Source organism: Salvelinus fontinalis, chromosome 19, assembly GCF_029448725.1.
Source record: "Salvelinus fontinalis isolate EN_2023a chromosome 19, ASM2944872v1, whole genome shotgun sequence".
NCBI lineage: Eukaryota > Metazoa > Chordata > Actinopteri > Salmoniformes > Salmonidae > Salvelinus > Salvelinus fontinalis.
The window spans coordinates 38,846,742-38,870,284 of NC_074683.1; the positions used below are offsets into that span (position 1 = coordinate 38,846,742).

General features: G+C 41.9%; 2 protein-coding genes across 3 annotated transcripts in view; one reads left to right on the forward strand and one right to left on the reverse strand.

The window, feature by feature from the left end:
* The first annotated feature begins 626 nt into the window (after positions 1 to 626).
* On the forward strand, positions 627 to 6,564 carry LOC129816706 (interferon-inducible double-stranded RNA-dependent protein kinase activator A homolog). Its single transcript, XM_055871509.1, has 8 exons — positions 627 to 782; positions 1,015 to 1,190; positions 1,340 to 1,421; positions 1,540 to 1,615; positions 1,803 to 1,920; positions 2,105 to 2,199; positions 2,314 to 2,476; positions 2,608 to 6,564. The coding sequence occupies exons 1-8, from the start codon at positions 724 to 726 to the stop codon at positions 2,763 to 2,765; spliced, it is 927 nt and encodes a 308-aa protein (XP_055727484.1). The 5' UTR covers positions 627 to 723; the 3' UTR covers positions 2,766 to 6,564.
* A 1,806-nt stretch (positions 6,565 to 8,370) lies between these two features.
* LOC129816704 (oxysterol-binding protein-related protein 6-like) overlaps positions 8,371 to 23,543 on the reverse strand; it is a 95,730-nt gene continuing 80,557 nt past the window's right edge. For both annotated transcript variants that reach the window (XM_055871504.1, XM_055871503.1), the window contains exons 15-22: positions 22,902 to 23,039; positions 19,829 to 19,892; positions 19,635 to 19,713; positions 18,963 to 19,107; positions 18,589 to 18,733; positions 16,098 to 16,224; positions 15,340 to 15,462; positions 8,371 to 14,385 (exon numbers count right to left, since the gene is read on the reverse strand). In XM_055871504.1, the coding sequence (XP_055727479.1) occupies positions 14,277 to 14,385; positions 15,340 to 15,462; positions 16,098 to 16,224; positions 18,589 to 18,733; positions 18,963 to 19,107; positions 19,635 to 19,713; positions 19,829 to 19,892; positions 22,902 to 23,039 (930 nt within the window). In that variant the 3' untranslated portion in view covers positions 8,371 to 14,276. The remainder of the gene's footprint in view (positions 14,386 to 15,339; positions 15,463 to 16,097; positions 16,225 to 18,588; positions 18,734 to 18,962; positions 19,108 to 19,634; positions 19,714 to 19,828; positions 19,893 to 22,901; positions 23,040 to 23,543) is intronic.

Genomic DNA, 23,543 nt, shown 5'->3' on the forward strand with positions numbered 1-23,543 from the left:
TTAAAACTGGGAAATAGCCTTTGTGAAGTGAGAAGACGGTTTCCCTTGATCAGCTCTAAGTATTATCCTATGGCGTTCAGAAAATATGTCAATATGTAAACCATATACAGTGATATGCATTCAATCAATCAATCAATCAAATGTATCTATAAAGCCCTTCTTACATCAGCTGATGTCACAAAGTGCTGTACAGAAACCCAGCCTAAAACCCCAAACAGTTAGCAATGCAGGTGTAGAAGCACGGAATTGTGCTTCCACATTGTGGCCAATGGGATGGGTTGAGTAAAAGGCCAGCAACACTCTGTATAATTCAGAGCCACATGAAATGACACCATATATACATTATACAGACCATATTGAGTATTCACAACAACACTTTTCCTTAGCACCTAGAATAGATTTTACTCTTTAAACTAATATGTATTTCATATACAGTGATTTGCATTGAGGGCATTTATTTGACCTTGTAGCATGTTTTAAAACCCACATTTAATTAAAATGTCACTGAAATATTAACAAATATTAATCACTGTTAATGTTTGGACAATTATTTTTCATATATCATGAATAAATACAAGTTATTGACATTTTTCTGCTATTGCGTAGGGGACTTTTAATTGGAAGATTTCTGAATTTCCGTGACCCGGAAGTACTTTGTTAGGGTTGCCGATGAGATTTTGATCAATATACCCCTACAGTTTTATTAAGTAGATATTATTAGCCATGTCTCAAGACGGATTTCAACCTACACTTATAAGGACCACGCACAATAACAACACGAGGTCTGTCATGCTACTAGCTAGCTACAACCCATTTGATGCTCGACGTTAGCTAGTACGCTAACCCTAGATAGCTACCTGGTATAATTGTTAATAGGAATGCCCAACTAGCTAGCCACACTGTGCTTATCGCACCTTGTACTGTCATTAGTTGCTGAATAATACAACAAACACAGCTATACCATTGAATCTAATGCAGTGACACTAATGACTGTTCATCATGCCTTTTACGCAGCTCGAGTATTCAACAACCACAGGCACCGTGCCCTGGTAAAACACCCATACAAGTTCTACATGAATATGGAACAAAAATTGGTAACCTTCCCGTGTACGTGATGGAAAAGGCTGAAGGAGAGGCGCACCAACCCAGCTTTATTTTCAACGTTACAATAGGAGATGTGTCCTGCACAGGTGAGTGAGTCATCTTGCCATGTACGTTACACTACTTTTACAGTAGCTAGAGGATTAGGGGGCTTGTATAAACAAGATGGGCATCACCTTTATGTTGTCTGCCTCATTTTCAATACTTTGCATAATGTCATTCCGTTGCTGTATCCCAGGTCAAGGAGCCAGTAAAAAAGCCGCCAAACATCAGGCCGCTGAGTCTGCCCTGAACCTTCTGGAAATAGATCCTGGAACACAGTGAGTTAACATGGACGATATCTGACATGAGCATTTATGAAAACAAGTAGCATTTGCAACCATTATGGCCACCAGTAACATTCACATTTTTTTTTACGTCTGATTTCCCCTACTGCAGCCTTCACATAAAGAAGGAGAGTAATGGCAACCCAGCAAAGCCTAACGACCAACCCAACTCAGTGGGGAAACTGCAGGTGTTTTTTGTTATTGCCCTTTTGTAAGACAATAGGGCTGTGTACTGTTGCATGGCTGTAATCGTAGTAACACATGTGTGATGTCATTGAGACCTTTCAGGGTAACATATGAAAAATAGTCCACACACACGATTATGAATAGATTGCTTGTTTTCACATCTTTGCTAACATGGATTCCTCCCCAAAGGAGCTGGCCCTGCAGCGGGGGTGGCGTCTCCCTGAATACACTGTTTTCACAGAGGCAGGCCCACCTCACAAGAGAGAGTTCACTGTTACCTGCAGAATGGAGTCGCTCACAGAGACTGGTATGGTGATTCCACTGTTGTTCTTTATAAATGTTTTATCATTGCATTGAAATAACATATTAGAGTTGTGTTTTTGGGGGGGGGGGGGGGGGGGGGGGGGATTGGTGGATTATTTAAACACATTCTACCTTCGGGAAGTGTTCAATTGAGTCATTCATAGTGCTGTATGTCATCCAACTGATAGCAACGGGAAATTCCAAGAAGGTGGCTAAAAAGGCAGGTGCTGAGAAGATGTTGGCAAAACTTCTAAATGTGTCTGGTTGTCCTGAAATCACATGGGTATGTCAAATATTTCCTCTATTTGGCCTCTCCACCAAGAATAATAAAACATATTTAGGACATTTTGTCATCTAGAATGTATGTCATGTGTATTGTTTGACCAACTCATTCCAGATCCCAAAGCCCGGTGTCCGATTGGAGAACTTGCGTAACTCCTCAGCAGAGAAGATGTCTCTCCTGAGAAGGAACCCAGTCAGTATTCCCAACACAGACTACATCCAGATGATGCTGGAGCTGTCCCAAGAGCAGGGCTTCGAAGTCACATACTTTGACATTGGTGAGTAGAGTTCATCTCTTCATTTTACTGAAATCAACTCATAGAGGTGAACTTTAGTCTGTTTTCAAGAATGGCTAAACAGGGGCCTATTCCAGGTGTATTGTACAGTGTGTCTGTCGTTTGCTTGGCAGATGAGCTGACAGTGAACGGGCAGTACCAGTGCCTGGCAGAGCTTTCCACCTCACCCGTCACCGTATGCCACGGCACGGGCATCTCCTGCGACAACGCACACAACGACGCTGCACACAACGCTCTCCAGTACATCAAGATCATGGCTTCCATCAAATGAGCGATCGTCGTAAACTGCACAGATGTTTTTTTAAGGAAAAACAATATTTAATCTCAACTGAAAGGTATCCTCCATCTCCCACTGTTTTCACTCCTTACCCCAGTGTTCACTTTGTGTGGAATTGGTGAATATTGAAGGCAGTATCAATAGAAATCATGCCATTCAGACAAATCTACCTAGTTGATGTTTTTTTTTTACAGTGACAGGAAACACAGTTCATCACCTGTGGTGTCTGTTGGCCATTTTAAAATTAGTTTAAGAAAAAGATCAGCGGTTCACAGTGAAAGCTAATCCTGTGGAGTTTATGTACTATGGAAAAACAAGGACAAGGGAATAGAATGGACACTAGTCTTGAAAGGCCTTGCTGCCATAATGTTGACATGTTGAGAACAGTCTCCACCCTATCCCATTGTTGACATGTTGAGAACAGTCTCCATCCTATCCCATTGTTGAGAACAGTCTCCACCCTATCCCATTGTTGACATGTTGAGAACAGTCTCCATCCTATCCCATTGTTGAGAACAGTCTCCACCCTATCCCATTGTTGACATGTTGAGAACAGTCTCCATCCTATCCCATTGTTGAGAACAGTCTCCACCCTATCCCATTGTTGACATGTTGAGAACAGTCTCCATCCTATCCCATTGTTGACATGTTGAGAACAGTCTCCACCCTATCCCATTGTTGACATGTTGAGAACAGTCTCCATCCTATCCCATTGTTGACATGTTGAGAACAGTCTCCACCCTATCCCATTGTTGAGAACAGTCTCCACCCTATCCCATTGTTGACATGTTGAGAACAGTCTCCATCCTATCCCATTGTTGACATGTTGAGAACAGTCTCCACCCTATCCCATTGTTGAGAACAGTCTCCACCCTATCCCATTGTTGACATGTTGAGAACAGTCTCCATCCTATCCCAATGTTGACATGTTGAGAACAGTCTCCATCCTATCCCATTGTTGACATGTTGAGAACAGTCTCCATCCTATCCCATTGTTGACATGTTGAGAACAGTCTCCATCCTATCCCATTGTTGACATGTTGAGAACAGTCTCCACCCTATCCCATTGTTGACATGTTGAGAACAGTCTCCACCCTATCCCATTGTTGAGAACAGTCTCCACCCTATCCCATTGTTGACATGTTGAGAACAGTCTCCATCCTATCCCATTGTTGACATGTTGAGAACAGTCTCCATCCTATCCCATTGTTGACATGTTGAGAACAGTCTCCACCCTATCCCATTGTTGAGAACAGTCTCCACCCTATCCCATTGTTGACATGTTGAGAACAGTCTCCATCCTATCCCAATGTTGACATGTTGAGAACAGTCTCCATCCTATCCCATTGTTGACATGTTGAGAACAGTCTCCATCCTATCCCATTGTTGACATGTTGAGAACAGTCTCCACCCTATCCCATTGTTGACATGTTGAGAACAGTCTCCATCCTATCCCATTGTTGACATGTTGAGAACAGTCTCCATCCTATCCCATTGTTGAGAACAGTCTCCATCCTATCCCATTGTTGACATGTTGAGAACAGTCTCCACCCTATCCCATTGTTGACATGTTGAGAACAGTCTCCACCCTATCCCATTGTTGACATGTTGAGAACAGTCTCCACCCTATCCCATTGTTGACATGTTGAGAACAGTCTCCATCCTATCCCATTGTTGACATGTTGAGAACAGTCTCCATCCTATCCCATTGTTGACATGTTGAGAACAGTCTCCATCCTATCCCATTGTTGAGAACAGTCTCCATCCTATCCCATTGTTGACATGTTGAGAACAGTCTCCACCCTATCCCATTGTTGACATGTTGAGAACAGTCTCCATCCTATCCCATTGTTGACATGTTGAGAACAGTCTCCATCCTATCCCATTGTTGACATGTTGAGAACAGTCTCCACCCTATCCCATTGTTGACATGTTGAGAACAGTCTCCACCCTATCCCATTGTTGAGAACAGTCTCCACCCTATCCCATTGTTGACATGTTGAGAACAGTCTCCACCCTATCCCATTGTTGACATGTTGAGAACAGTCTCCATCCTATCCCATTGTTGACATGTTGAGAACAGTCTCCACCCTATCCCATTGTTGACATGTTGAGAACAGTCTCCATCCTATCCCATTGTTGACATGTTGAGAACAGTCTCCATCCTATCCCATTGTTGACATGTTGAGAACAGTCTCCATCCTATCCCATTGTTGAGAACAGTCTCCATCCTATCCCATTGTTGACATGTTGAGAACAGTCTCCACCCTATCCCATTGTTGACATGTTGAGAACAGTCTCCATCCTATCCCATTGTTGACATGTTGAGAACAGTCTCCATCCTATCCCATTGTCGTTGTTTTTCTATACATGCAATAGTGTATTGAATGATAAATGTAAAACTTTGTGCACTGAACAAAATTAGTGAGAGAACTCGTTTTGCCTCGTTTACTCATAAGCCTATGATAAAAAAAGGAATTTATCAATGAATTTGATGAAACACTAACGTAAGTCTGCCCCTCATTTTTCACATAGGGATATTTTCTAAATAATGAAGCAGATTGACAAAGGTCAGTTTGATAAATTAAGTAGGAACAAACTAAATATTCATTACACATTGGTATTTTGTTTGTACATTATCTTTGCTTGATTTAATTGGTTATCATTCCTCTTTGCCAAGTCAAGATTCAATTACATTACTGTGAAACACTTTTCCATTGTGTATATTAATGACATGGTCCATCATCACTTTTAGTTAGATTTTAGAGTAAAGTTTGAGCTTTGGTTTACACCATTGTATTACAGTTTATTTTTTATTGTATTTGATTCCGTCAAACAGGACTCTTGTTTTGTGTAACTACCACACGTCTTAACAAGACCAAGAGCAGGTTTTAATTTTGTGTCAAAACAAAAACAACTGCTCAATTGGGCTCTGGAGTGGCGCAGCATCTCAGTGCTAGAGGCGTCACTACAGACCCTGGTTCGATTCCAGGCTGTATCACAACCGGCCGTGATTGGGAGTCCCATAGAGCGGCGCGCTATTGGCCCAGCGTCGTCCGGGTTAGGGTTTGGCCGGGTTAGGGTTTGGCTGGGGTAGGCCATCATTGTAAATAAGAATGTGTTCTTAACGGACTTGCCTAGTTAAATAAAAATACAAATTAATTAGAAAATGTAACATTTGCCTTGTTTAGGTTGAATTGTACTTACATCATATGAGATTATATAAATCTACATGTCTAGAATATGAAAATATGTATTTCTTTTTGTAAAATGTATATTTAAGTTAACGGTAGCAAGATTGCATACTCAGAAACATCGGGACAACTCCTGTCTTAGACTTCAAGACCGCCATTTTGTTGTCTTCGCTCTACAAAGAGACAATAATTGGAATCTTGGTAGCTTTGATGTTGCTGACTAAGAAGGTAGTCACCCTGTTGTGATTGGTGACGTCATCTTTCTCGGTCTACCTGTAATGTAGCCTAGTTATGTCAGCTGTGTATGAAGTCATTTTGCAGTGTGTGTGTTTTTAAGGCTTTGAGTTTGTGCTGGTTGAAATGTTATGCTAATGGCGGGGTGATATTTACTACCGGATTCCACCTTGTCCTGAGTTTGTCACAAAGCCTAGATTGGGTGGTTTAATAACATTTTGGTTTCCTTTAACAAGGTGTGTATTGTATGTGATGTTTTTGGTAGACTCATCCCAAACGTGTGCTGTGTACCTGACCACATTAATACACAACTATTACATGTGAAGTGGGACAGATTTATGCTAAATAAATCTACTTGACATCGATCTCATTCTTAATTTGTCCCCTTTTTAAACAATCATGAAAAATAGATTTTTTTTTTTTAAACCTCAGATTTGAACCACTACTGTAGACTGACTATATAGACTAGCCTGATTTGTAGGAGAGTGAACACAGTGAACTCTGTACTTTGGTTTCTGTGACTAATAAATCAGTCCTCTCTACAGTCTCTTGGTATGGGTCAACATGGCAGCAGCAGCACTGATGAAAAACCACAAATAGTCCACAAAATATTATTGCAATCCAAATCAAATCTTATTGGTCACATACACATGATTAGCAGATGTTACTGCGAGTGTAGCGAAATGCTTGTGCTTCTAGTTCCGGCAATGCAGTAATAACCAACAAGTAATCTAACCTAACAATTCCACAACTACTACCTTATACACACAAGTGTAAAGGGATAAAGAATATGTACATAAAGATATATGAATGAGTGATGGTACAGAACGGCATAGGCAAGATGCAGTAGATGGTATAGAGTACAGTATATACACATATGAGATGAGTAATGTAGGGTATATAAACATAAAGTGGCATAGTTTAAAGTGGCTAGTGATACATGTATTACATAAAGATGGCAAAATGCAGTAGATGATATAGAGTACAGTATATACATATACATATGAGATGAGTAATGTAGGGTATGTAAACATTATATTAAGTGCCATTGTTTAAAGTGGCCAGTGATACATTTTTACATAATTTCCATCAATTCCCATTATTAAAGTGGCTGGAGTTGAGTCAGTATGTTGGCAGCGGCCACTAAATGTTAGTGGTGGCTGTTTAACAGTCTGATGGCCTTGAGATAGAAGCTGTTTTTCAGTCTCTTGGTCCCTGCTTTGATGCACCTGTACTGACCTAGCCTTCTGGATGATAGCGGGGTGAACAGGCAGTGGCTCGGGTGGTTGTTGTCCTTGATGATCTTTATGGCCTTCCTGTGACATCGGGTGGTGTAGGTGTCCTGGAGGGCAGGTAGTTTGCCCCCAGTGATGCGTTGTGCAGACCTCACTACCCTCTGGAGAGCCTTACGGTTGTGGGCGGAGCAGTTGCCGTACCAGGCAGTGATACAGCCCGACAGGATGCTCTCGATTTTGCATCTGTAAAAGTTTATGAGTGTTTTTGGTGACAAGCCGAATTTCTTCAGCCTCCTGAGGTTGAAGAGGCGCTGCTGCGCCTTCTTCACAACGCTGTCTGTGTGGGTGGACCAATTCAGTTTGTCCGTGATGTGTACGCCGAGGAACTTAAAACTTTCCACCTTCTCCACTACTGTCCCGTCGATGTGGATAGGGGGGTGCTCCCTCAATCCGGTGTAATAATTCCTTCACTTGTTTTTGAAAGTCACTGGCAACCCAGTCCATTACTGCTATCTACTGTGCAGGAGACTCAGAGTATGATGTTATTACAAGAACTATTCTAGTAACTACTTCTCCAACCTCGTTAATGCTTGGCTGAAACTACTTCTCCAACCTCGGTAATGCTTGGCTGAAACTACTTCACCAATCTCGGCAATGCTTGGCTGAAACTACTTCACCAACCTCGGTAATGCTTGGCTGAAACTACTTCTCCAACCTCAGTAATGCTTGGCTGAAACTACTTCTCCAACCTAGGTAATGCTTGGCTGAAACTACTTCTCCAACCTCGGTAATGCTTGGCTGAAACTACTTCTCCAACCTCGTTAATGCTTGGCTGAAACTACTTCTCTAACCTCGTTAATGCTTGGCTGAAACTACTTCACCAATCTCGGTAATGCTTGGCTGAAGTTTGGAGGATCAACACTCAAGGCAGCACAGTGTGAGACAGACTCCTCGGTTTTATTTATTTTGTATTAGAACAAGCACTATGATAGCAGCAGCGTACAGTGGTCATGGAAAGATATGTACTTAGACAATTGCACTTTAGAAGGTACCCATTAGAAAATGGATTTAAAGAACTCCGCTGACACAGTGTGTAATGTTTACATGTCAGTTCGAAACTCAAAAGAAAAAGTCCAATAGAGGAAATAAAATCTTTCATAAGGCATTTGCAACATTCATTGGCAGGCTATGTCATTTAAACATGCAGATACATACACATTGTAACCCATTAACTACTCAGGAAGTTTCATTGTTCTACTGTGATGAAACAAGTCTTAGTTATTTTCTACAAGGTCTCTCTCTCTGAAAACAATGTATTCATCTGGAACATCACAGAGTACATGATCCTCCTCAAATATCCTGATGAACTAAGTATTATGTTGAAGTTTGATAGTAAGGTCTTTGCATCAGTCCAATCCAAAAGAGGAGACAGGAATATTCTGCTGTTTACATGTAGTGTACTGGGCTGACAGTATGATACTGACAATTACAGTGATCACAAATGAGGGGTTGACTGCACAGAAAATTTGAATTTCTAGACGATTTATGGTAAATGTCATTGTCCCCGCCTACATCGTAACAAGATTTCAGACACATTCAGAACACTTCTATTCCCCAACATTATTTAGTACATAATACAATGTGGGGAACATACTCAGTGTGGAAAGTGGTTGATTGGATTTGAAATGGTTTCCTTATCTGTCTTGTATGGGGTTTCTTATCAATATTGTGTGCGTGGCGTTAATCAAATGTATTAAGGCACAGCAAGTGGAATTGACGCTGACAAACAAATCGATTTCTGAATACATGACTACAATATGATATTGTAGTCATATCTATAGTTTTTATGTCTAATCTGCAGTACTGGACATTACACACAAAATAATAGTTTGACTTTATAGTTGAATGTTTCCATTCTAAATATTTCTAACGTAGAACCACTTTCCTTGCTTCAATTTACGGCTTCACTAAGACAAAACAATGAACAAATCAATATAATCCAAATGTACAATGTATTGTTACAGATTCTGTGGTAATCTAACACACTTTGTGTATGGACTGCTACACACAGTAGTGCCAAAGGGAAGGGGGACATCAACTATACATTAAAGCTGTTTGGCAGTAATAATCTAAACCCTTTTAAAATTGTATTGGTGAATGGTTAAGGACAGCATCATAGCAGTAAATTCTAGGAACTGGACACTTGTTTAAAGGATAATCAAATATCATAATAGCTTTTTCTCTGTGTGGTAACTACATAATAAAAACACCATAACTAGAATGAATTTATATTTTTCTATAATTAAAAAACACTTGTCTTTGGCTTTAACATCAACATTTTGTCACGTTAAAGGATTTGCAAAAGCAAGAAAGTTCTGAACGTAGTAAAATAACTTTGGCCCTTGGCCTCTTTACATAACACAAATTAATATGTCTATGTGAATCTGTTATGTATTATCAAAGAACTGACAAATAGGTTTCCCTAGTGTTTCACAATACACTTGTATGTGGGGGTATCTAGTCAGTCAGTCAGTCTGGTGTACTGTAGTTGTATAAGTGGGGGTATCTAGTCAGTATGTCTGGTGTACTGTAGTTGTATAAGTGGGGGTATCTAGTCAGTATGTCTGGTGTACTGTAGTTGTATAAGTGGGGGTATCTAGTCAGTCAGTCTGGTGTACTGTAGTTGTATAAGTGGGGGTATCTAGTCAGTATGTCTGGTGTACTGTAGTTGTATAAGTGGGGGTATCTAGTCAGTATGTCTGGTGTACTGTAGTTGTATAAGTGGGGGTATCTAGTCAGTCAGTCTGGTGTACTGTAGTTGTATAAGTGGGGGTATCTAGTCAGTCAGTCTGGTGTACTGTAGTTGTATAAGTGGGGGTATCTAGTCAGTCAGTCTGGTGTATTGTAGTTGTATAAGTGGGGGTATCTAGTCAGTATGTCTGGTGTACTGTAGTTGTATAAGTGGGGGTATCTAGTCAGTCAGTCTGGTGTACTGTAGTTGTATAAGTGGGGGTATCTAGTCAGTATGTCTGGTGTACTGTAGTTGTATAAGTGGGGGTATCTAGTCAGTCAGTCTGGTGTACTGTAGTTGTATAAGTGGGGGTATCTAGTGGGGGTATCTAGTCAGTCAGTCTGGTGTATTGTAGTTGTATAAGTGGGGGTATCTAGTGGGGGTATCTAGTCAGTCAGTCTGGTGTACTGTAGTTGTATAAGTGGGGGTATCTAGTCAGTATGTCTGGTGTACTGTAGTTGTATAAGTGGGGGTATCTAGTCAGTCAGTCAGTCTGGTGTATTGTAGTTGTATAAGTGGGGGTATCTAGTCAGTCAGTCAGTCTGGTGTACTGTAGTTGTATAAGTGGGGGTATCTAGTCAGTATGTCTGGTGTACTGTAGTTGTATAAGTGGGGGTATCTAGTCAGTATGTCTGGTGTACTGTAGTTGTATAAGTGGGGGTATCTAGTCAGTATGTCTGGTGTACTGTAGTTGTATAAGTGGGGGTATCTAGTCAGTCAGTCAGTCTGGTGTACTGTAGTTGTATAAGTGGGGGTATCTAGTCAGTCAGTCTGGTGTACTGTAGTTGTATAAGTGGGGGTATCTAGTCAGTCAGTCAGTCTGGTGTATTGTAGTTGTATAAGTGGGGGTATCTAGTGGGGGTATCTAGTCAGTCAGTCTGGTGTATTGTAGTTGTATAAGTGGGGGTATCTAGTGGGGGTATCTAGTCAGTCAGTCTGGTGTACTGTAGTTGTATAAGTGGGGGTATCTAGTCAGTCAGTCTGGTGTACTGTAGTTGTATAAGTGGGGGTATCTAGTCAGTCAGTCTGGTGTAGTTGTGTAAATTGGGATAACTAGTCAGTCTGGTGTAGTTGAATAAGTGGAGCTAGTCAGTGTTGTGTAGTTGAATAAGTGGAGCTAGTCAGTGTTGTGTAGTTGAATAAGTGGAGCTAGTCAGTGTTGTGTAGTTGAATAAGTGGAGCTAGTCAGTGTTGTGTAGTTGAATAAGTGGAGCTAGTCAGTGTTGTGTAGTTGAATAAGTGGAGCTAGTCAGTGTTGTGTAGTTGAATAAGTGGAGCTAGTCAGTGTTGTGTAGTTGTATAAGTGGCGGTATCTAGTCATATCACCATATCAGATGTCTTGGGTGTTTGCATGTCGTTATAGTTCTACTGCAGGCTAGGATTCTCACTATAACACTCAGACAACAACGCGGATCAATTGTATTACAGGAAATGAAAGAACGTTACAATTATATTAATACTTTTTTTTCTCTTTCTTAAACGATCAAAAATAGTTTTCGTGTGAGCTGAATAACAGAAAGCAGTATTGTCTATACATGTAAAAGTTAATTACACGGAAGTATTGTCTGTAGCTTAAACAGTTGTGATGAGTGACGAAAGTGGTGTGCTGCATGAAGGCTCGAAAAGGAAGTCGCTTCCCAGTGCTTATGTATCAGCTGTTGGGCCAGTCTCCCTCAACTAGCCAAACTGGAACTAAACGTCTCAACTCAAGGGGTTTTGTCTTTGGGAGTTGCTGAGAAAACGTCTCGGCATACAGCAATGTCCTTCACCAAAACCAGTGATTAAAACAAATTAAAGACATGTTCCGGAACTTTGGTGACTAATAAGTATATATTTTTTAAAACCTCTCGCTTTGGGCTGGATGTGTCAATAGCCACGTTTATACCTGTTAATAACATGCGCCCTTTGTCCTGGTCTTGTCCTCATTCTGATTGTGCCACATTTATAGACAGGTGTAGATCAATAAAAGACGCATTGTGAACTGAGTTTGATCAGATCTTACAATTGCATACTGGCAAGATCAGGACGAAGGACGCATGTAAGTGGCAGGTATAAACGGGGCTAATGTATAGTTCATACATGCATAATCTATGAGCAGAATTACGGTTTTACCTCAATTATACACAAAATCCCTCGTTTGAAAGTGACTGTTTTTCTGGAAGCTGAGCTGCACCATTTCCCCTACATTTTCCCCCACATGGTCCAGCCCCCTAGAAATTCGAGTTCAACCAATGAGCTTCAACCATTTGAGTGACAGCTAACAAGAGGCACATCATGCACACACAGCAGAGAGAGAGACAGAGCAATGAGGTGGTGCACAAATCTGCACATATGTGATGTAGTATGCAATTTTCCACTTTTTTGGCTCGTGAGTGCTACTTTCAGAACGACTGGCTAAAAACTATACAAAACTACCGGAGGATCTCTTTAACTTTCACGAAAAATGTGTGACCCAATAGAGAATACAGCTATGATACAGACTAAACTAATGCAAATGGCTAATTCAGAAAGAAATAAGAGCAATCTTCCAATATTGTATATTAGTTACATTTTCACTCAATTCTATGATGTTGAAGATATTTTACAAAAACTTCAGACTTCTTTATTTTATTTTTGATTTCAAAACAAATAATGTTAGTCTATATAGGATATGCCAATGAAAGCTGCACTCTAAACATGCATGACACATACATTAGTAGGTAGTCAAAGGCCTAATCCAAACACTAGTCTAAATCAAACCGCTTTCAGAGCAAAACACTAGTCTAAATCAAACCGCTTTCAGAACAAACACTAGTCTAAATCAAACCGCTTTCAGAGCAAAACACTAGTCTAAATCAAACCGCTTTCAGAACAAACACTAGTCTAAACAAACCGCTTTCAGAACAAAACACTAGTCTAAATCAAACCGCTTTCAGAACAAACACTAGTCTAAACAAACCGCTTTCAGAACAAAACACTAGTCTAAATCAAACCGCTTTCAGAACAAACACTAGTCTAAATCAAACCGCTTTCAGAGCAAAACACTAGTCTAAATCAAACCGCTTTCAGAACAAACACTAGTCTAAACAAACCGCTTTCAGAACAAAACACTAGTCTAAATCAAACCGCTTTCAGAACAAACACTAGTCTAAACAAACCGCTTTCAGAACAAACACTAGTCTAAACAAACCGCTTTCAGAACAAAACACTAGTCTAAATCAAACCGCTTTCAGAACAAACACTAGTCTAAACAAACCGCTTTCAGAACAAAACACTAGTCTAAATCAAACCGCTTTCAGAACAAACACTAGTCTAAATCAAACCGCTTTCAGAGCAAAACACTAGTCTAAATCAAACCGCTTTCAGAACAAACACTAGTCTAAACAAACCGCTTTCAGAACAAAACACTAGTCTAAATCAAACCGCTTTCAGAACAAACACTAGTCTAAACAAACCGCTTTCAGAACAAAACACTAGTCTAAATCAAACCACTTTCAGAACAAACACTAGTCTAAATCAAACCGCTTTCAGAACAAAACACTAGTCTAAATCAAACCGCTTTCAGAACAAACACTAGTCTAAATCAAACCGCTTTCAGAACAAAACACTAGTCTAAATCAAACCGCTTTCAGAACAAACACTAGTCTAAATCAAACCGCTTTCAGAACAAACACTAGTCTAAATCAAACCGCTTTCAGAACAAAACACTAGTCTAAATCAAACCGCTTTCAGAACTCAAGTGGGTTTCACTAAAAGCTTTAAAATGTGTGGTGTGGATAGGTGACTTTAAGGCAAGGACAAACACAAAACGACTTAGGATAGATCTACGTGGTAAGATTGTTGCCCTGACAACCCAGCCTCCGCACCAAGCTCAATGAGGGGGATCCAAGAGGATGGTTGGATGGGTGACTGGCCGGCTGAATAGGGCGACGGTAAGTCATCAACTCATCTCAGCTCTTGTATCATTCCACACTGTCATTTTGTCAATGAGATATTCATTTGAAAACCTCATTGTGCATAGATAAAAGCCTTTGTCAGCTATGATGATATGGTGTGCATAGCGATCCATATGCTACCATAGGTCAGGGTTTTCCATGTTGATGAAGCCGGGGGATTTGCGAAGCTCCCAGTAGGTGTTGTTAGTGACCCAGCGCTCCCTTTGATTGGCATCAACCACTTTCCTGGGACGAAAGAGGCGAGCAATCAATGGTAGGGAGTTAAATGTCATGAATGGAATGGATAATCATTAATGACACAACTCAGCCACACAAGTAACAGTCAGAGGTATTTCTATCTATCTTGGGGAGACCTTCCCAACTTACCCAGTTCCTCCACGAAGCTGGCCTGGGGAAAACCTTCCCAACTTACCCAGTTCCCCCACGAAGCTGGCCTGGGGAAAACCTTCCCAACTTACCCAGTTCCTCCACGAAGCTGGCCTGGGGAAAAACCTTCCCAACTTACCCAGTTCCCCCACGAAGCTGGCCTGGGGAAAACCTTCCCAACTTACCCAGTTCCCCCACGAAGCTGGCCTGGAGAAAACCTTCCCAACTTACCCAGTTCCCCCACGAAGCTGGCCTGGAGAAAACCTTCCCAACTTACCCAGTTCCCCCACGAAGCTGGCCTGGGGAAAACCTACCCAACCTTTCCCCTGTTTCCCCCACAAAGCTGGCCTGGGGAAAACCTTCCCAACTTACCCAGTTCCCCCACGAAGCTGGCCTGGGGAAAACCTTCCCAAACTTTACCCCACGAAGCTGGCCTGGGGAAAACCTTCCCAACTTACCCAGTTCCCCCACTAAGCTGGCCTGGGGGAGACTTTCCCAGCCTACCCCGTTTCCCCCACTAACCTGGCCTGGGGGAGACTTTCCCAGCCTACCCCGTTTCCCCCACTAACCTGGCCTGGGGGAGACTTTCCCAGCCTACCCCGTTTCCCCCACTAACCTGGCCTGGGGGAGACTTTCCCAGCCTACCCCGTTTCCCCCACTAACCTGGCCTGGGGGAGACTTTCCCAGCCTACCCCGTTTCCCCCACTAACCTGGCCTGGGGGAGACTTTCCCAGCCTACCCCGTTTCCCCCACTAACCTGGCCTGGGGAATACAGTATGTCCTTGTAAATGACCATCTAGCCTCTTTACTCACTTGAAGAAGCGTGGTTCATGCTTAATGTCGTTCTCGTCTTGCCACTTCCTCCTGGTGCGTTGTATGTCCTCAATACGCTGCTTCTCTGAGGCTGCCATTTCCACATTCCCCTCCTCCAGGTGTCTAATGTAGAGAAACAACATCCCTATGAGTCAAATATACTGTCAAACGTCACTCATCAGGGACATACACATAAAGCTTGTAAACATATTTAACCATACAAATAATATATCTCATCCTCTTATTTCAGATGTAAAACTAGCTTTTAGTCCTTTTTAGAGCTTCACTAATCAACCATTCTGTAAATCTATATCAGACAACAGCTGCATTGTGCGGGCTGGCATTTATTGTCATGAATCTTACCCTGGAGGCAATTCCGCAGAGTGGTCACTAGCTGGCACAGCCACAAAGTCATAAAATCAGATTTTAAACCTAACATTAACATTAACTACACCGCTAACCCTAATGCCTAACCCTTGCTTTACATTTAGACCAAAAAGCACATTTTTGCTTTCATAAATTCTTACGATATAGTCCATTTTGATTTGGCAGCAGGTTCAACTAGCCTCCAGGGCAAGGTTCATGACAATAAAGGTGTGCTAGTTCAGTGGTTCATCCAGTCAGATCTGTATGATAATGGTACCACTTCACCTTCTCTCAACAGGTGGCAGCAGTAGGTAGCACACAGTGCATTTCTCATACCGTCTTCTAGGCACAGTAGCTGAAAGTGTGATGGCGTAACGGTTGTATGTTTCTACCTTTGATCGGGTCTGAAGCGGGCATCTGTGGGTGGTAGCAGGTCTTGCATCTCAGGGCAAAGCTCATTGAGCTCAATGGCAAACCTGGTAAAGCCATAATACAGCTCGTAGTCTGTGGGCATGGACCCTGAGGAAGGAACACATGACATCACACAGATCAAGAATCAGTTCAAAGTTTTTAATGTATTTTTTTTAAATGCAGACATTTTCATTTTAGTAGCCGAAAATGTGACGAGACGAGAATTCCACGTGAGACTAATGGACATTTAGTTTGACATGAAGCTCCATTTCATCTGTTTTGTCTTAATGCATATATGCTTGAAAAATATTTCATGCAATCCTCTCAGTTGCATGGTCTGATTGAGCTGCTCTGCCTGGTTCTCCCACACAGCTCCCAGGCGACCGCCTTGTTCACTTGTCCATCTTTTGAACTGATGTGAAGCAAGGACACCTCCTTTTTATTAACCATTATTTATATAGGTTTTTCTCATTGTGATAACATCTCTTTTTCAAGAGAGACCTGGTCTAACCTCAACAAGAAACAATAATCTTTATGACTTTCATGTAGGCTATTTTTGCTTTGATTAGGGACAGATCGAAATTTACTGGGGAGTGGGAGGGGCTGGTCCAACTCAAAGTGTCATAAAAAAAATGCATTTACACGACCCTCCCCAATATTTTTACACGACTCTCCCCTTAGCCAGTCAAATACATGGACCACCCTCCCCCCTCTTTGAATTAACTCAAAATAATGTTTACCAACACAAATAACAACAACTGTAGCGACCTTGTGTTTATAAACGTGGATATCGACTTCAGCATGCTTTTGTGGCCCAGTCGATGCCACGCAGGGCTACAGGCCAGAAGGGCGAGGTTTCACCGACCACCACAGACGAGCTCACTCTCCCCGCCTGTTTCATTGCACTATGATCAGAGTCGGCTGCAGACAATGATCAGCCAAGAGGAAATCACATTTTCATTATTTTGATGCCATATTTATAAGTATATAAAATATATGCAACACATTTATCACCAACAGGTTTCTGTGCCGATGCACCACACAACCAGTAAACAACACCGACTGTGGGCACTTCAATATCACGGTTTGTGTTTTCAACACCACAGTAAATAGACTGTGTCAATCTCAACAAACAGAAAATGTATTCTGCATGTCATTAGTTTGTTGTTTTGTAATAGATGTCTCTTTCCATTCATCAAATGTCCGCTGCATAGTTTGGATTGATTGATTAAACAATTTTTATTTGTCAGTAAAAAACAATACATACACTGCTGTTCTAAAGTTTGGGGTCACTTAGAAATGTCCTTGTTTTTGAAAGAAAATTATATTTTTTTGTCCATTAAAATAACATCAAATTGATCAGAAATACAGTGTAGACATTGTTCATGTTGTAAATGACTATTGTAGCTGGAAACGGCTGATTTTTAATGGAATATCTACATAGGCTTACAGAGGCCTATTATCAGCAACCATCACTCCTGTGTTCCAATGGCACGTTGTGTTAGCTAATCCAAGCTAAAAAATTTAAAAGGTTAATTGATCATTAGAAAACCCTTTTGCAATTATATTAGCACAGCTGAAAACTGTTGTTCTGATTAAAGAAGCAATAAAACGGGCCTTCTTTGAACTAGTTGAGTATCTGGAACATCAGTTTTTGTGGGTTCGATTACAGGCTCAAAATGGCCAGAAACAAAGACCTTTCTTCTGAAACTCATCAGTCTATTCTTGTTCTGAGAAATGAAGGCTATTCCATGCGAGAAATTGCCAAGAAACTGAAGATCTCGTACAGCGCTGTGTACTACTCCCTTCACAGAACAGCTCAAACTATCTCTAACCAGAATAGAAAGAGGAGTGGGAGGCCCCGGTGCACAACTGAGCAAGAGGACATGTACATTAGAGTGTCTAGTTTGAGATATAGATGCCTCACAAGTTCTCATCCAGTTGCTGTTGCTTTTTTCCTACGGGAAAAACGAATGCTATTTGTTGAATATAAGGAGTACAGTAACAGATTTTGGAAAGCTGAAATTCTCCCCTTTTTAAGGAAACCTCTTTTATTTACCCTCCTTGACAGTTATGATGGGGAGACAAATCAGCTGTAAATTGTTTAACCTGTAGCCAAGGCTTTATAGCCTATATGGTTAATTATGGCTGGCATTGGTTACAATCTGCCACAATATCAATGTTGCCAGCTAAGGTATACGAGGGGATAGTAGGCTTAGTTGGACAAGGCTATCTGAACGTGTACATGATGGAAGTTAGAGATACCCTAAATATTCATTATTTAATCTTTTAAAAAATGCACCGACTATTATGTGACTAAAATGTCTGTGATTAAAACTGCATTAAAATAGTTTTAGTAGACTGATAATAACTAAAACTAACAAAGGTTGAAATGACTCAAATGTGACTAAGACTAAATGGTATTTTAAGATAAAATCTAAAATAGCTGCCAAAATTCACACTGGTAGTTACCTGGCCTCCAGATGCATCTGGCAGAAGGCGGGACTCCACAGTAAAGGCCCTCGTGCCATTTTCCGAACAGGCGACGCACTACCTTCCCCTCTTGGTCCATCACAAACCCTTGAACCTCATTCACATTAGAACTCCAGTAATTTCCCTACAAGCAAAAATGAGACAACAGTAATATTGTGATCATGAGATAAATAACATTCATCCTCCACTGGCAAGGAAACAATATAGACAATAATTAAATGTCCAAATTGTAGTCAGCCAAGATAAGTGATACATGCTTCACAGGGATGGTTATTTCTCAGCACATAATTGTCTTTGGACTTCATAGTAATTTTACCGTAACATATCCACAGCTGAGTTCACCGCTGTCTTACCTTGACGAAGGTAAGTTTGCAGATACAGGCACTGCTTTTGGTGTTCCTAATGGTGATCTCCCCGTAGTGTTCGATCCACCTTCTGCCGCTTAGGATGTTGTGTACGCAGGTGGTGACTTTGTTCCATTCATAGTGGTCACCAAAGCTGAGCGACATAACAGCAGCAGTCAGAATATCTACAGTAATCACATGATAGTTATGAAGTCTGTCTGTGTCTTTAAGATGCTCACTGGGCCACATAATCACACAGAGCGTTAGAAGTCTCACAAGCTAAATAGCAGGGCCTGTGGAATCTCATTTTGTGAGGCAGAGACACTTGCGATGTACTATAATCTATGTGCTTATTCAGCAGCCTTCACACATCCCTTCCTGCTCTTCTGTCTGAGTGATTCATCCCCCCCCCCCCAAACCCTGTCAAGGGCACTTTAATAGGTCGTACAGTAGCTCTGTAAAGCTTCCAGGGACCCAGAGTGGAGTGATGGCTGTGGCAGGGGTAGGCTAGCAGGGACCTGAAGGCTTCAAGAAGGTAAGGCCACTGTTATGGATGTACCTCCTATAGTAAGTGACAGTGGGGATATGTCCTGACGATGTCAGAATGTGTGTGTGTGTGTGTGTGTGTGTGTGTGTGTGTGTGTGTGTGTGTGTGTGTGTGTGTGTGTGTGTGTGTGTTACCTTGGAAGGATAACATTAACGGTGCCAATCGGGAGGATTTCCATTGATTTCCCCCAGAATTTGTTTTTCCATCTGACGTCTGAGAAGAAAATCGTCAGAAATAGCCATCAATGTACCATCTTGATGCAAAATGAAAAACCATGACCTCATTGAGGAAGTGCGTGTGTGACACTGTAATTCAACAGGTAATTTACCTTGCAAGAAGGTGAACTTGTTGGAATCAGCATGACAAGCTGATATGGGTGGATGGTGGCTCACCTTCAAGAGATAATCAAACGTCATAACATCAGTGACAATACTGCTAGATTATTGCCTCTTACAGGAATTCATTTTAGGTGCAGATACAAAAGCAGCCACTTCATTGTAGAACCATTCTAAACGTGTTGTGAGAAGAAGAGGGTGAGTCATTATATCGTGACTATCATGCGGACTGGGCAACCAGTCACAGCTAACACCAGCACTGAGGCTAAGTGCAAACTAGGTTCAGTCAAGGCCAGTCATTCAGGTTCTCAGTCGGTCCAGTCAGTCAGGCCAGTCAGTCAGGTTCAGTCAGTCAGTCAGGCCAGTTAGGCAGGTTCAGTCAGTCAGTCAGGTTCAGTCAGACCAGTCAGGCAGGTTCAGTCAGTCAGTCAGGTTCAGTCAGACCAGTCAGGCAGGTTCAGTCAGTCAGTCAGGTTCAGTCAGTCAGGTTCAGTCAGTCAGTCAGTCAGTCAGGTTCAGTCAGTCAGTCAGTCAGTCAGGTTCAGTCAGGCCAGTCAGTCAGGTTCAGTCAGTCAGTCAGGTTCAGTCAGGCCAGTCAGGCAGGTTCAGTCAGTCAGTCAGGTTCAGTCAGGTCAGGGAGAATAGCTGAGAGATGACAACAATAGGGTCCCCATCATAAAGAGAGAGAAGAGGGCAGCCTTCCCTGACCCTGGACATGGACCTGACCCTGGACCTGGACCCTGGACCTGACCTTGGACCTGACCCTGGACTTGGACCTGGACTAGGACCTGACCCTGGACTAGGACCTAACCCTGGACTAGGACCTGACCCTGGACTAGGACCTGACCCTGGACTAGGACCTGACCCTGGACTAGGACCTGACCCTGGACTAGGACCTGACCCTGGACTAGGACCTGACCCTGGACTAGGACCTGACCCTGGACTAGGACCTGACCCTGGACCTGACCCTGGACTAGGACCTGACCCTGGACTAGGACCTGACCCTGGACCTGGCCCTGACCCTGGTCCTACTCTAGCAGCAGACTTGGACACAGTCTTTGTTTAAGCACTCTGAAAGCCTACAGTCCTGACAGGATCCGTCCGCAGCACAATGGAATACAATACTGCAACCTGCAGCTCATGTTAGTTATAAATGGACCTTATAGACTCCAGTGCATGGGAGAGAACGGCCACATTTGGTCTCAGAAATCCCAGACCTAGGGAACAATGGCACAGTTGAAGTCGGAAGTTTACATACACCTTAGCCAAATACATTTAAACTCAGTTTTTCACAATTCCTGACATTTAATCCCAGTAAGAATTCCCTGTCTTAGGTCAGTTAGGATCATCACTTTATTTTTAGAATGTAAAATGTCAGAATAATAGTAGAGAGAATTATTTATTTCAGCTTTTATTTCTTTCATCACATTCCCAGTGGGTCAGAAGTTTACATACACTCAATTAGTATTTGGTAGCATTGCCTTTAAATTGTTTAACTTGTGTCAAACGTTTCAGGTAGCCTTCCACAAGCTTCCCACAATAAGTTGGGTGAATTTTGGCCCATTCCTCCTGACAGAGCTGCTGTAACTGAGTCAGGTTTGTAGGCCTCCTTGCTCGCACACGCTTTTTCAGTTCTGCCCACACATTTTCTATAGGATTAAGGTCAGGGCTTTGTGATGGCCACTCCAATACCTTGACTTTGTTGTCCTTAAGCCATTTTGTCACAACTTTGGAAGTATGCTTGTGTCATTGTCCATTTGGAAGACCCATTTGCGACCAAGCTTTAACTTCCTGACTGATGTCTTGAGATGTTGCTTCAATATATCCACATAATTTTCCTCCTCATAATGCCATCTATTTTGTGAAGCGCACCAGTCCCTCCTGCAGCAAAGCACCACCACAACATGATGCTGCCACCCCCGTGCTTCACGGTTGGGATGGTGTTCTTCGGCTTGCAAGCCCCCTTTTTCCTCCAAACATAACGATGGTCATTATGACCAAACAGATTTATTTTTGTACGATTTTGTACGAGGACTAAGATCTTTGTCCCCATCTGCAGTTGCAAACCGTAGTCTGGCTTTTTTATGGCGGTTTTGGAGCAGTGGCTTCTTCCTTGCTGAGCGGCCTTTCAGGTTATGTCGATATAGGACTCGTTTTACTGTGGATATAGATACTTTTGTACCTGTTTCCTCCAGCATCTTCACAAGGTCCTTTGCTGTTGTTCTGAGATTGATTTGCACTTTTCGCACCAAAGCACGTTCATCTCTAGGAGACAGAACGCGTCTCCTTCCTGAGCGGTATGACGGCTGCGTGGTCCCATGGTGTTTATACTTGCGTACTATTGTTTGTACAGATGAACGTGGTACCTTCAGGCATTTGGAAATTGCTCCCAAGTATGAACCAGACTTGTGGAGGTCTACAATTTTATTTCTGAGGTCTTGGCTGACTTATTTTTATTTTCCCATGATGTCAAGCAAAGAGGCACTGAGATTGAAGATAGGCCTTGAAATACATCTACAGGTACACCTCCAATTGACTCAAATGATGTCAATTAGCCTATCAGAAGCTTCTCAAGCCATGACATAATTATCTGGAATTTTCCAAGCTGTTTAAAGGCACAGTCAACTTAGTGTATGTAAACTTCTGACCCACTGGAATTGTGATACAGTGAAATAAGTGAAATAATCTGTCTGTAAACAATTGTTGGAAAAATGACTTGTGTCATGCACAAAGTAGATGTCCTAACCAACTTGCCAAAACTATAGTTTGTTAACAAGAAATTTGTGGAGTGGTTGAAAAAGCACTTTAATGACTCCAACCTAAGTGTATGTAAACTTCAGACTTCAACTGTACATTGTGGGAGGCAACCAGTCTGTCTAGAGAAACTACATGTGACCTGTTTTTTTTGAGGGACATTTACAGTATTTATTCATTTCTTGACAACATATACACTGTATGAGGGTTAAGGTATTGGTAAATATGCCAGAGCCTGTATTCATAGGAGTGCTGATCTAGGATCAGGTTTCACCCTGTCCATTCATTATAATCAGTACTGTGGGAACCTACCTGCTCAGCGATAAAACACATGCCCTTGTCCTCACGGATACATTCATACGTCTCTCCCAGTAAAGGGTTGAATGGCTTGCTTCCTGCTCTGTAGTACGTGGAGGAGTACCCTGAGATGACGAACGCTGCCATAATGGCCTGTAGCAGAGAAACAGCAACACAATCAAAACAAACTACACTAAATACATAAAACATAGACAATGTCTTCAATGCCTTACGTTAATATGGCTGCTGCCGTTACACTGAAACACAAATTCTCCTTTTCTGAAAGATATGCATGAATCAATTGTGCATCAAATACGGCATGGTACCATAAAGTAACAGCAGTTAAACCCCTGGAACATACTGGTTTACAACATCCCAGTAATGAAATGTCATAGTCTTTTATCTAACAAGTCCAAAATGTTGTATTCACACACCGTCCTGTTATGATAACTAAGCCAGTAGAATGACAGATGTGAGATTGAACAAGGTCGACAGCTGCATCAGAGCATGATATTTCTGGCCTTTGTCTCTGGAAGACCAAGGCTATCCTTCAGAATGTTTACTTTGGGCTTGTCACTGTCAACGCCACAGCAGTGCACAGATATAGACAAACTAACATGTCTGTCAGTACCAGGGACTGGGTCACGCTGTATGGGT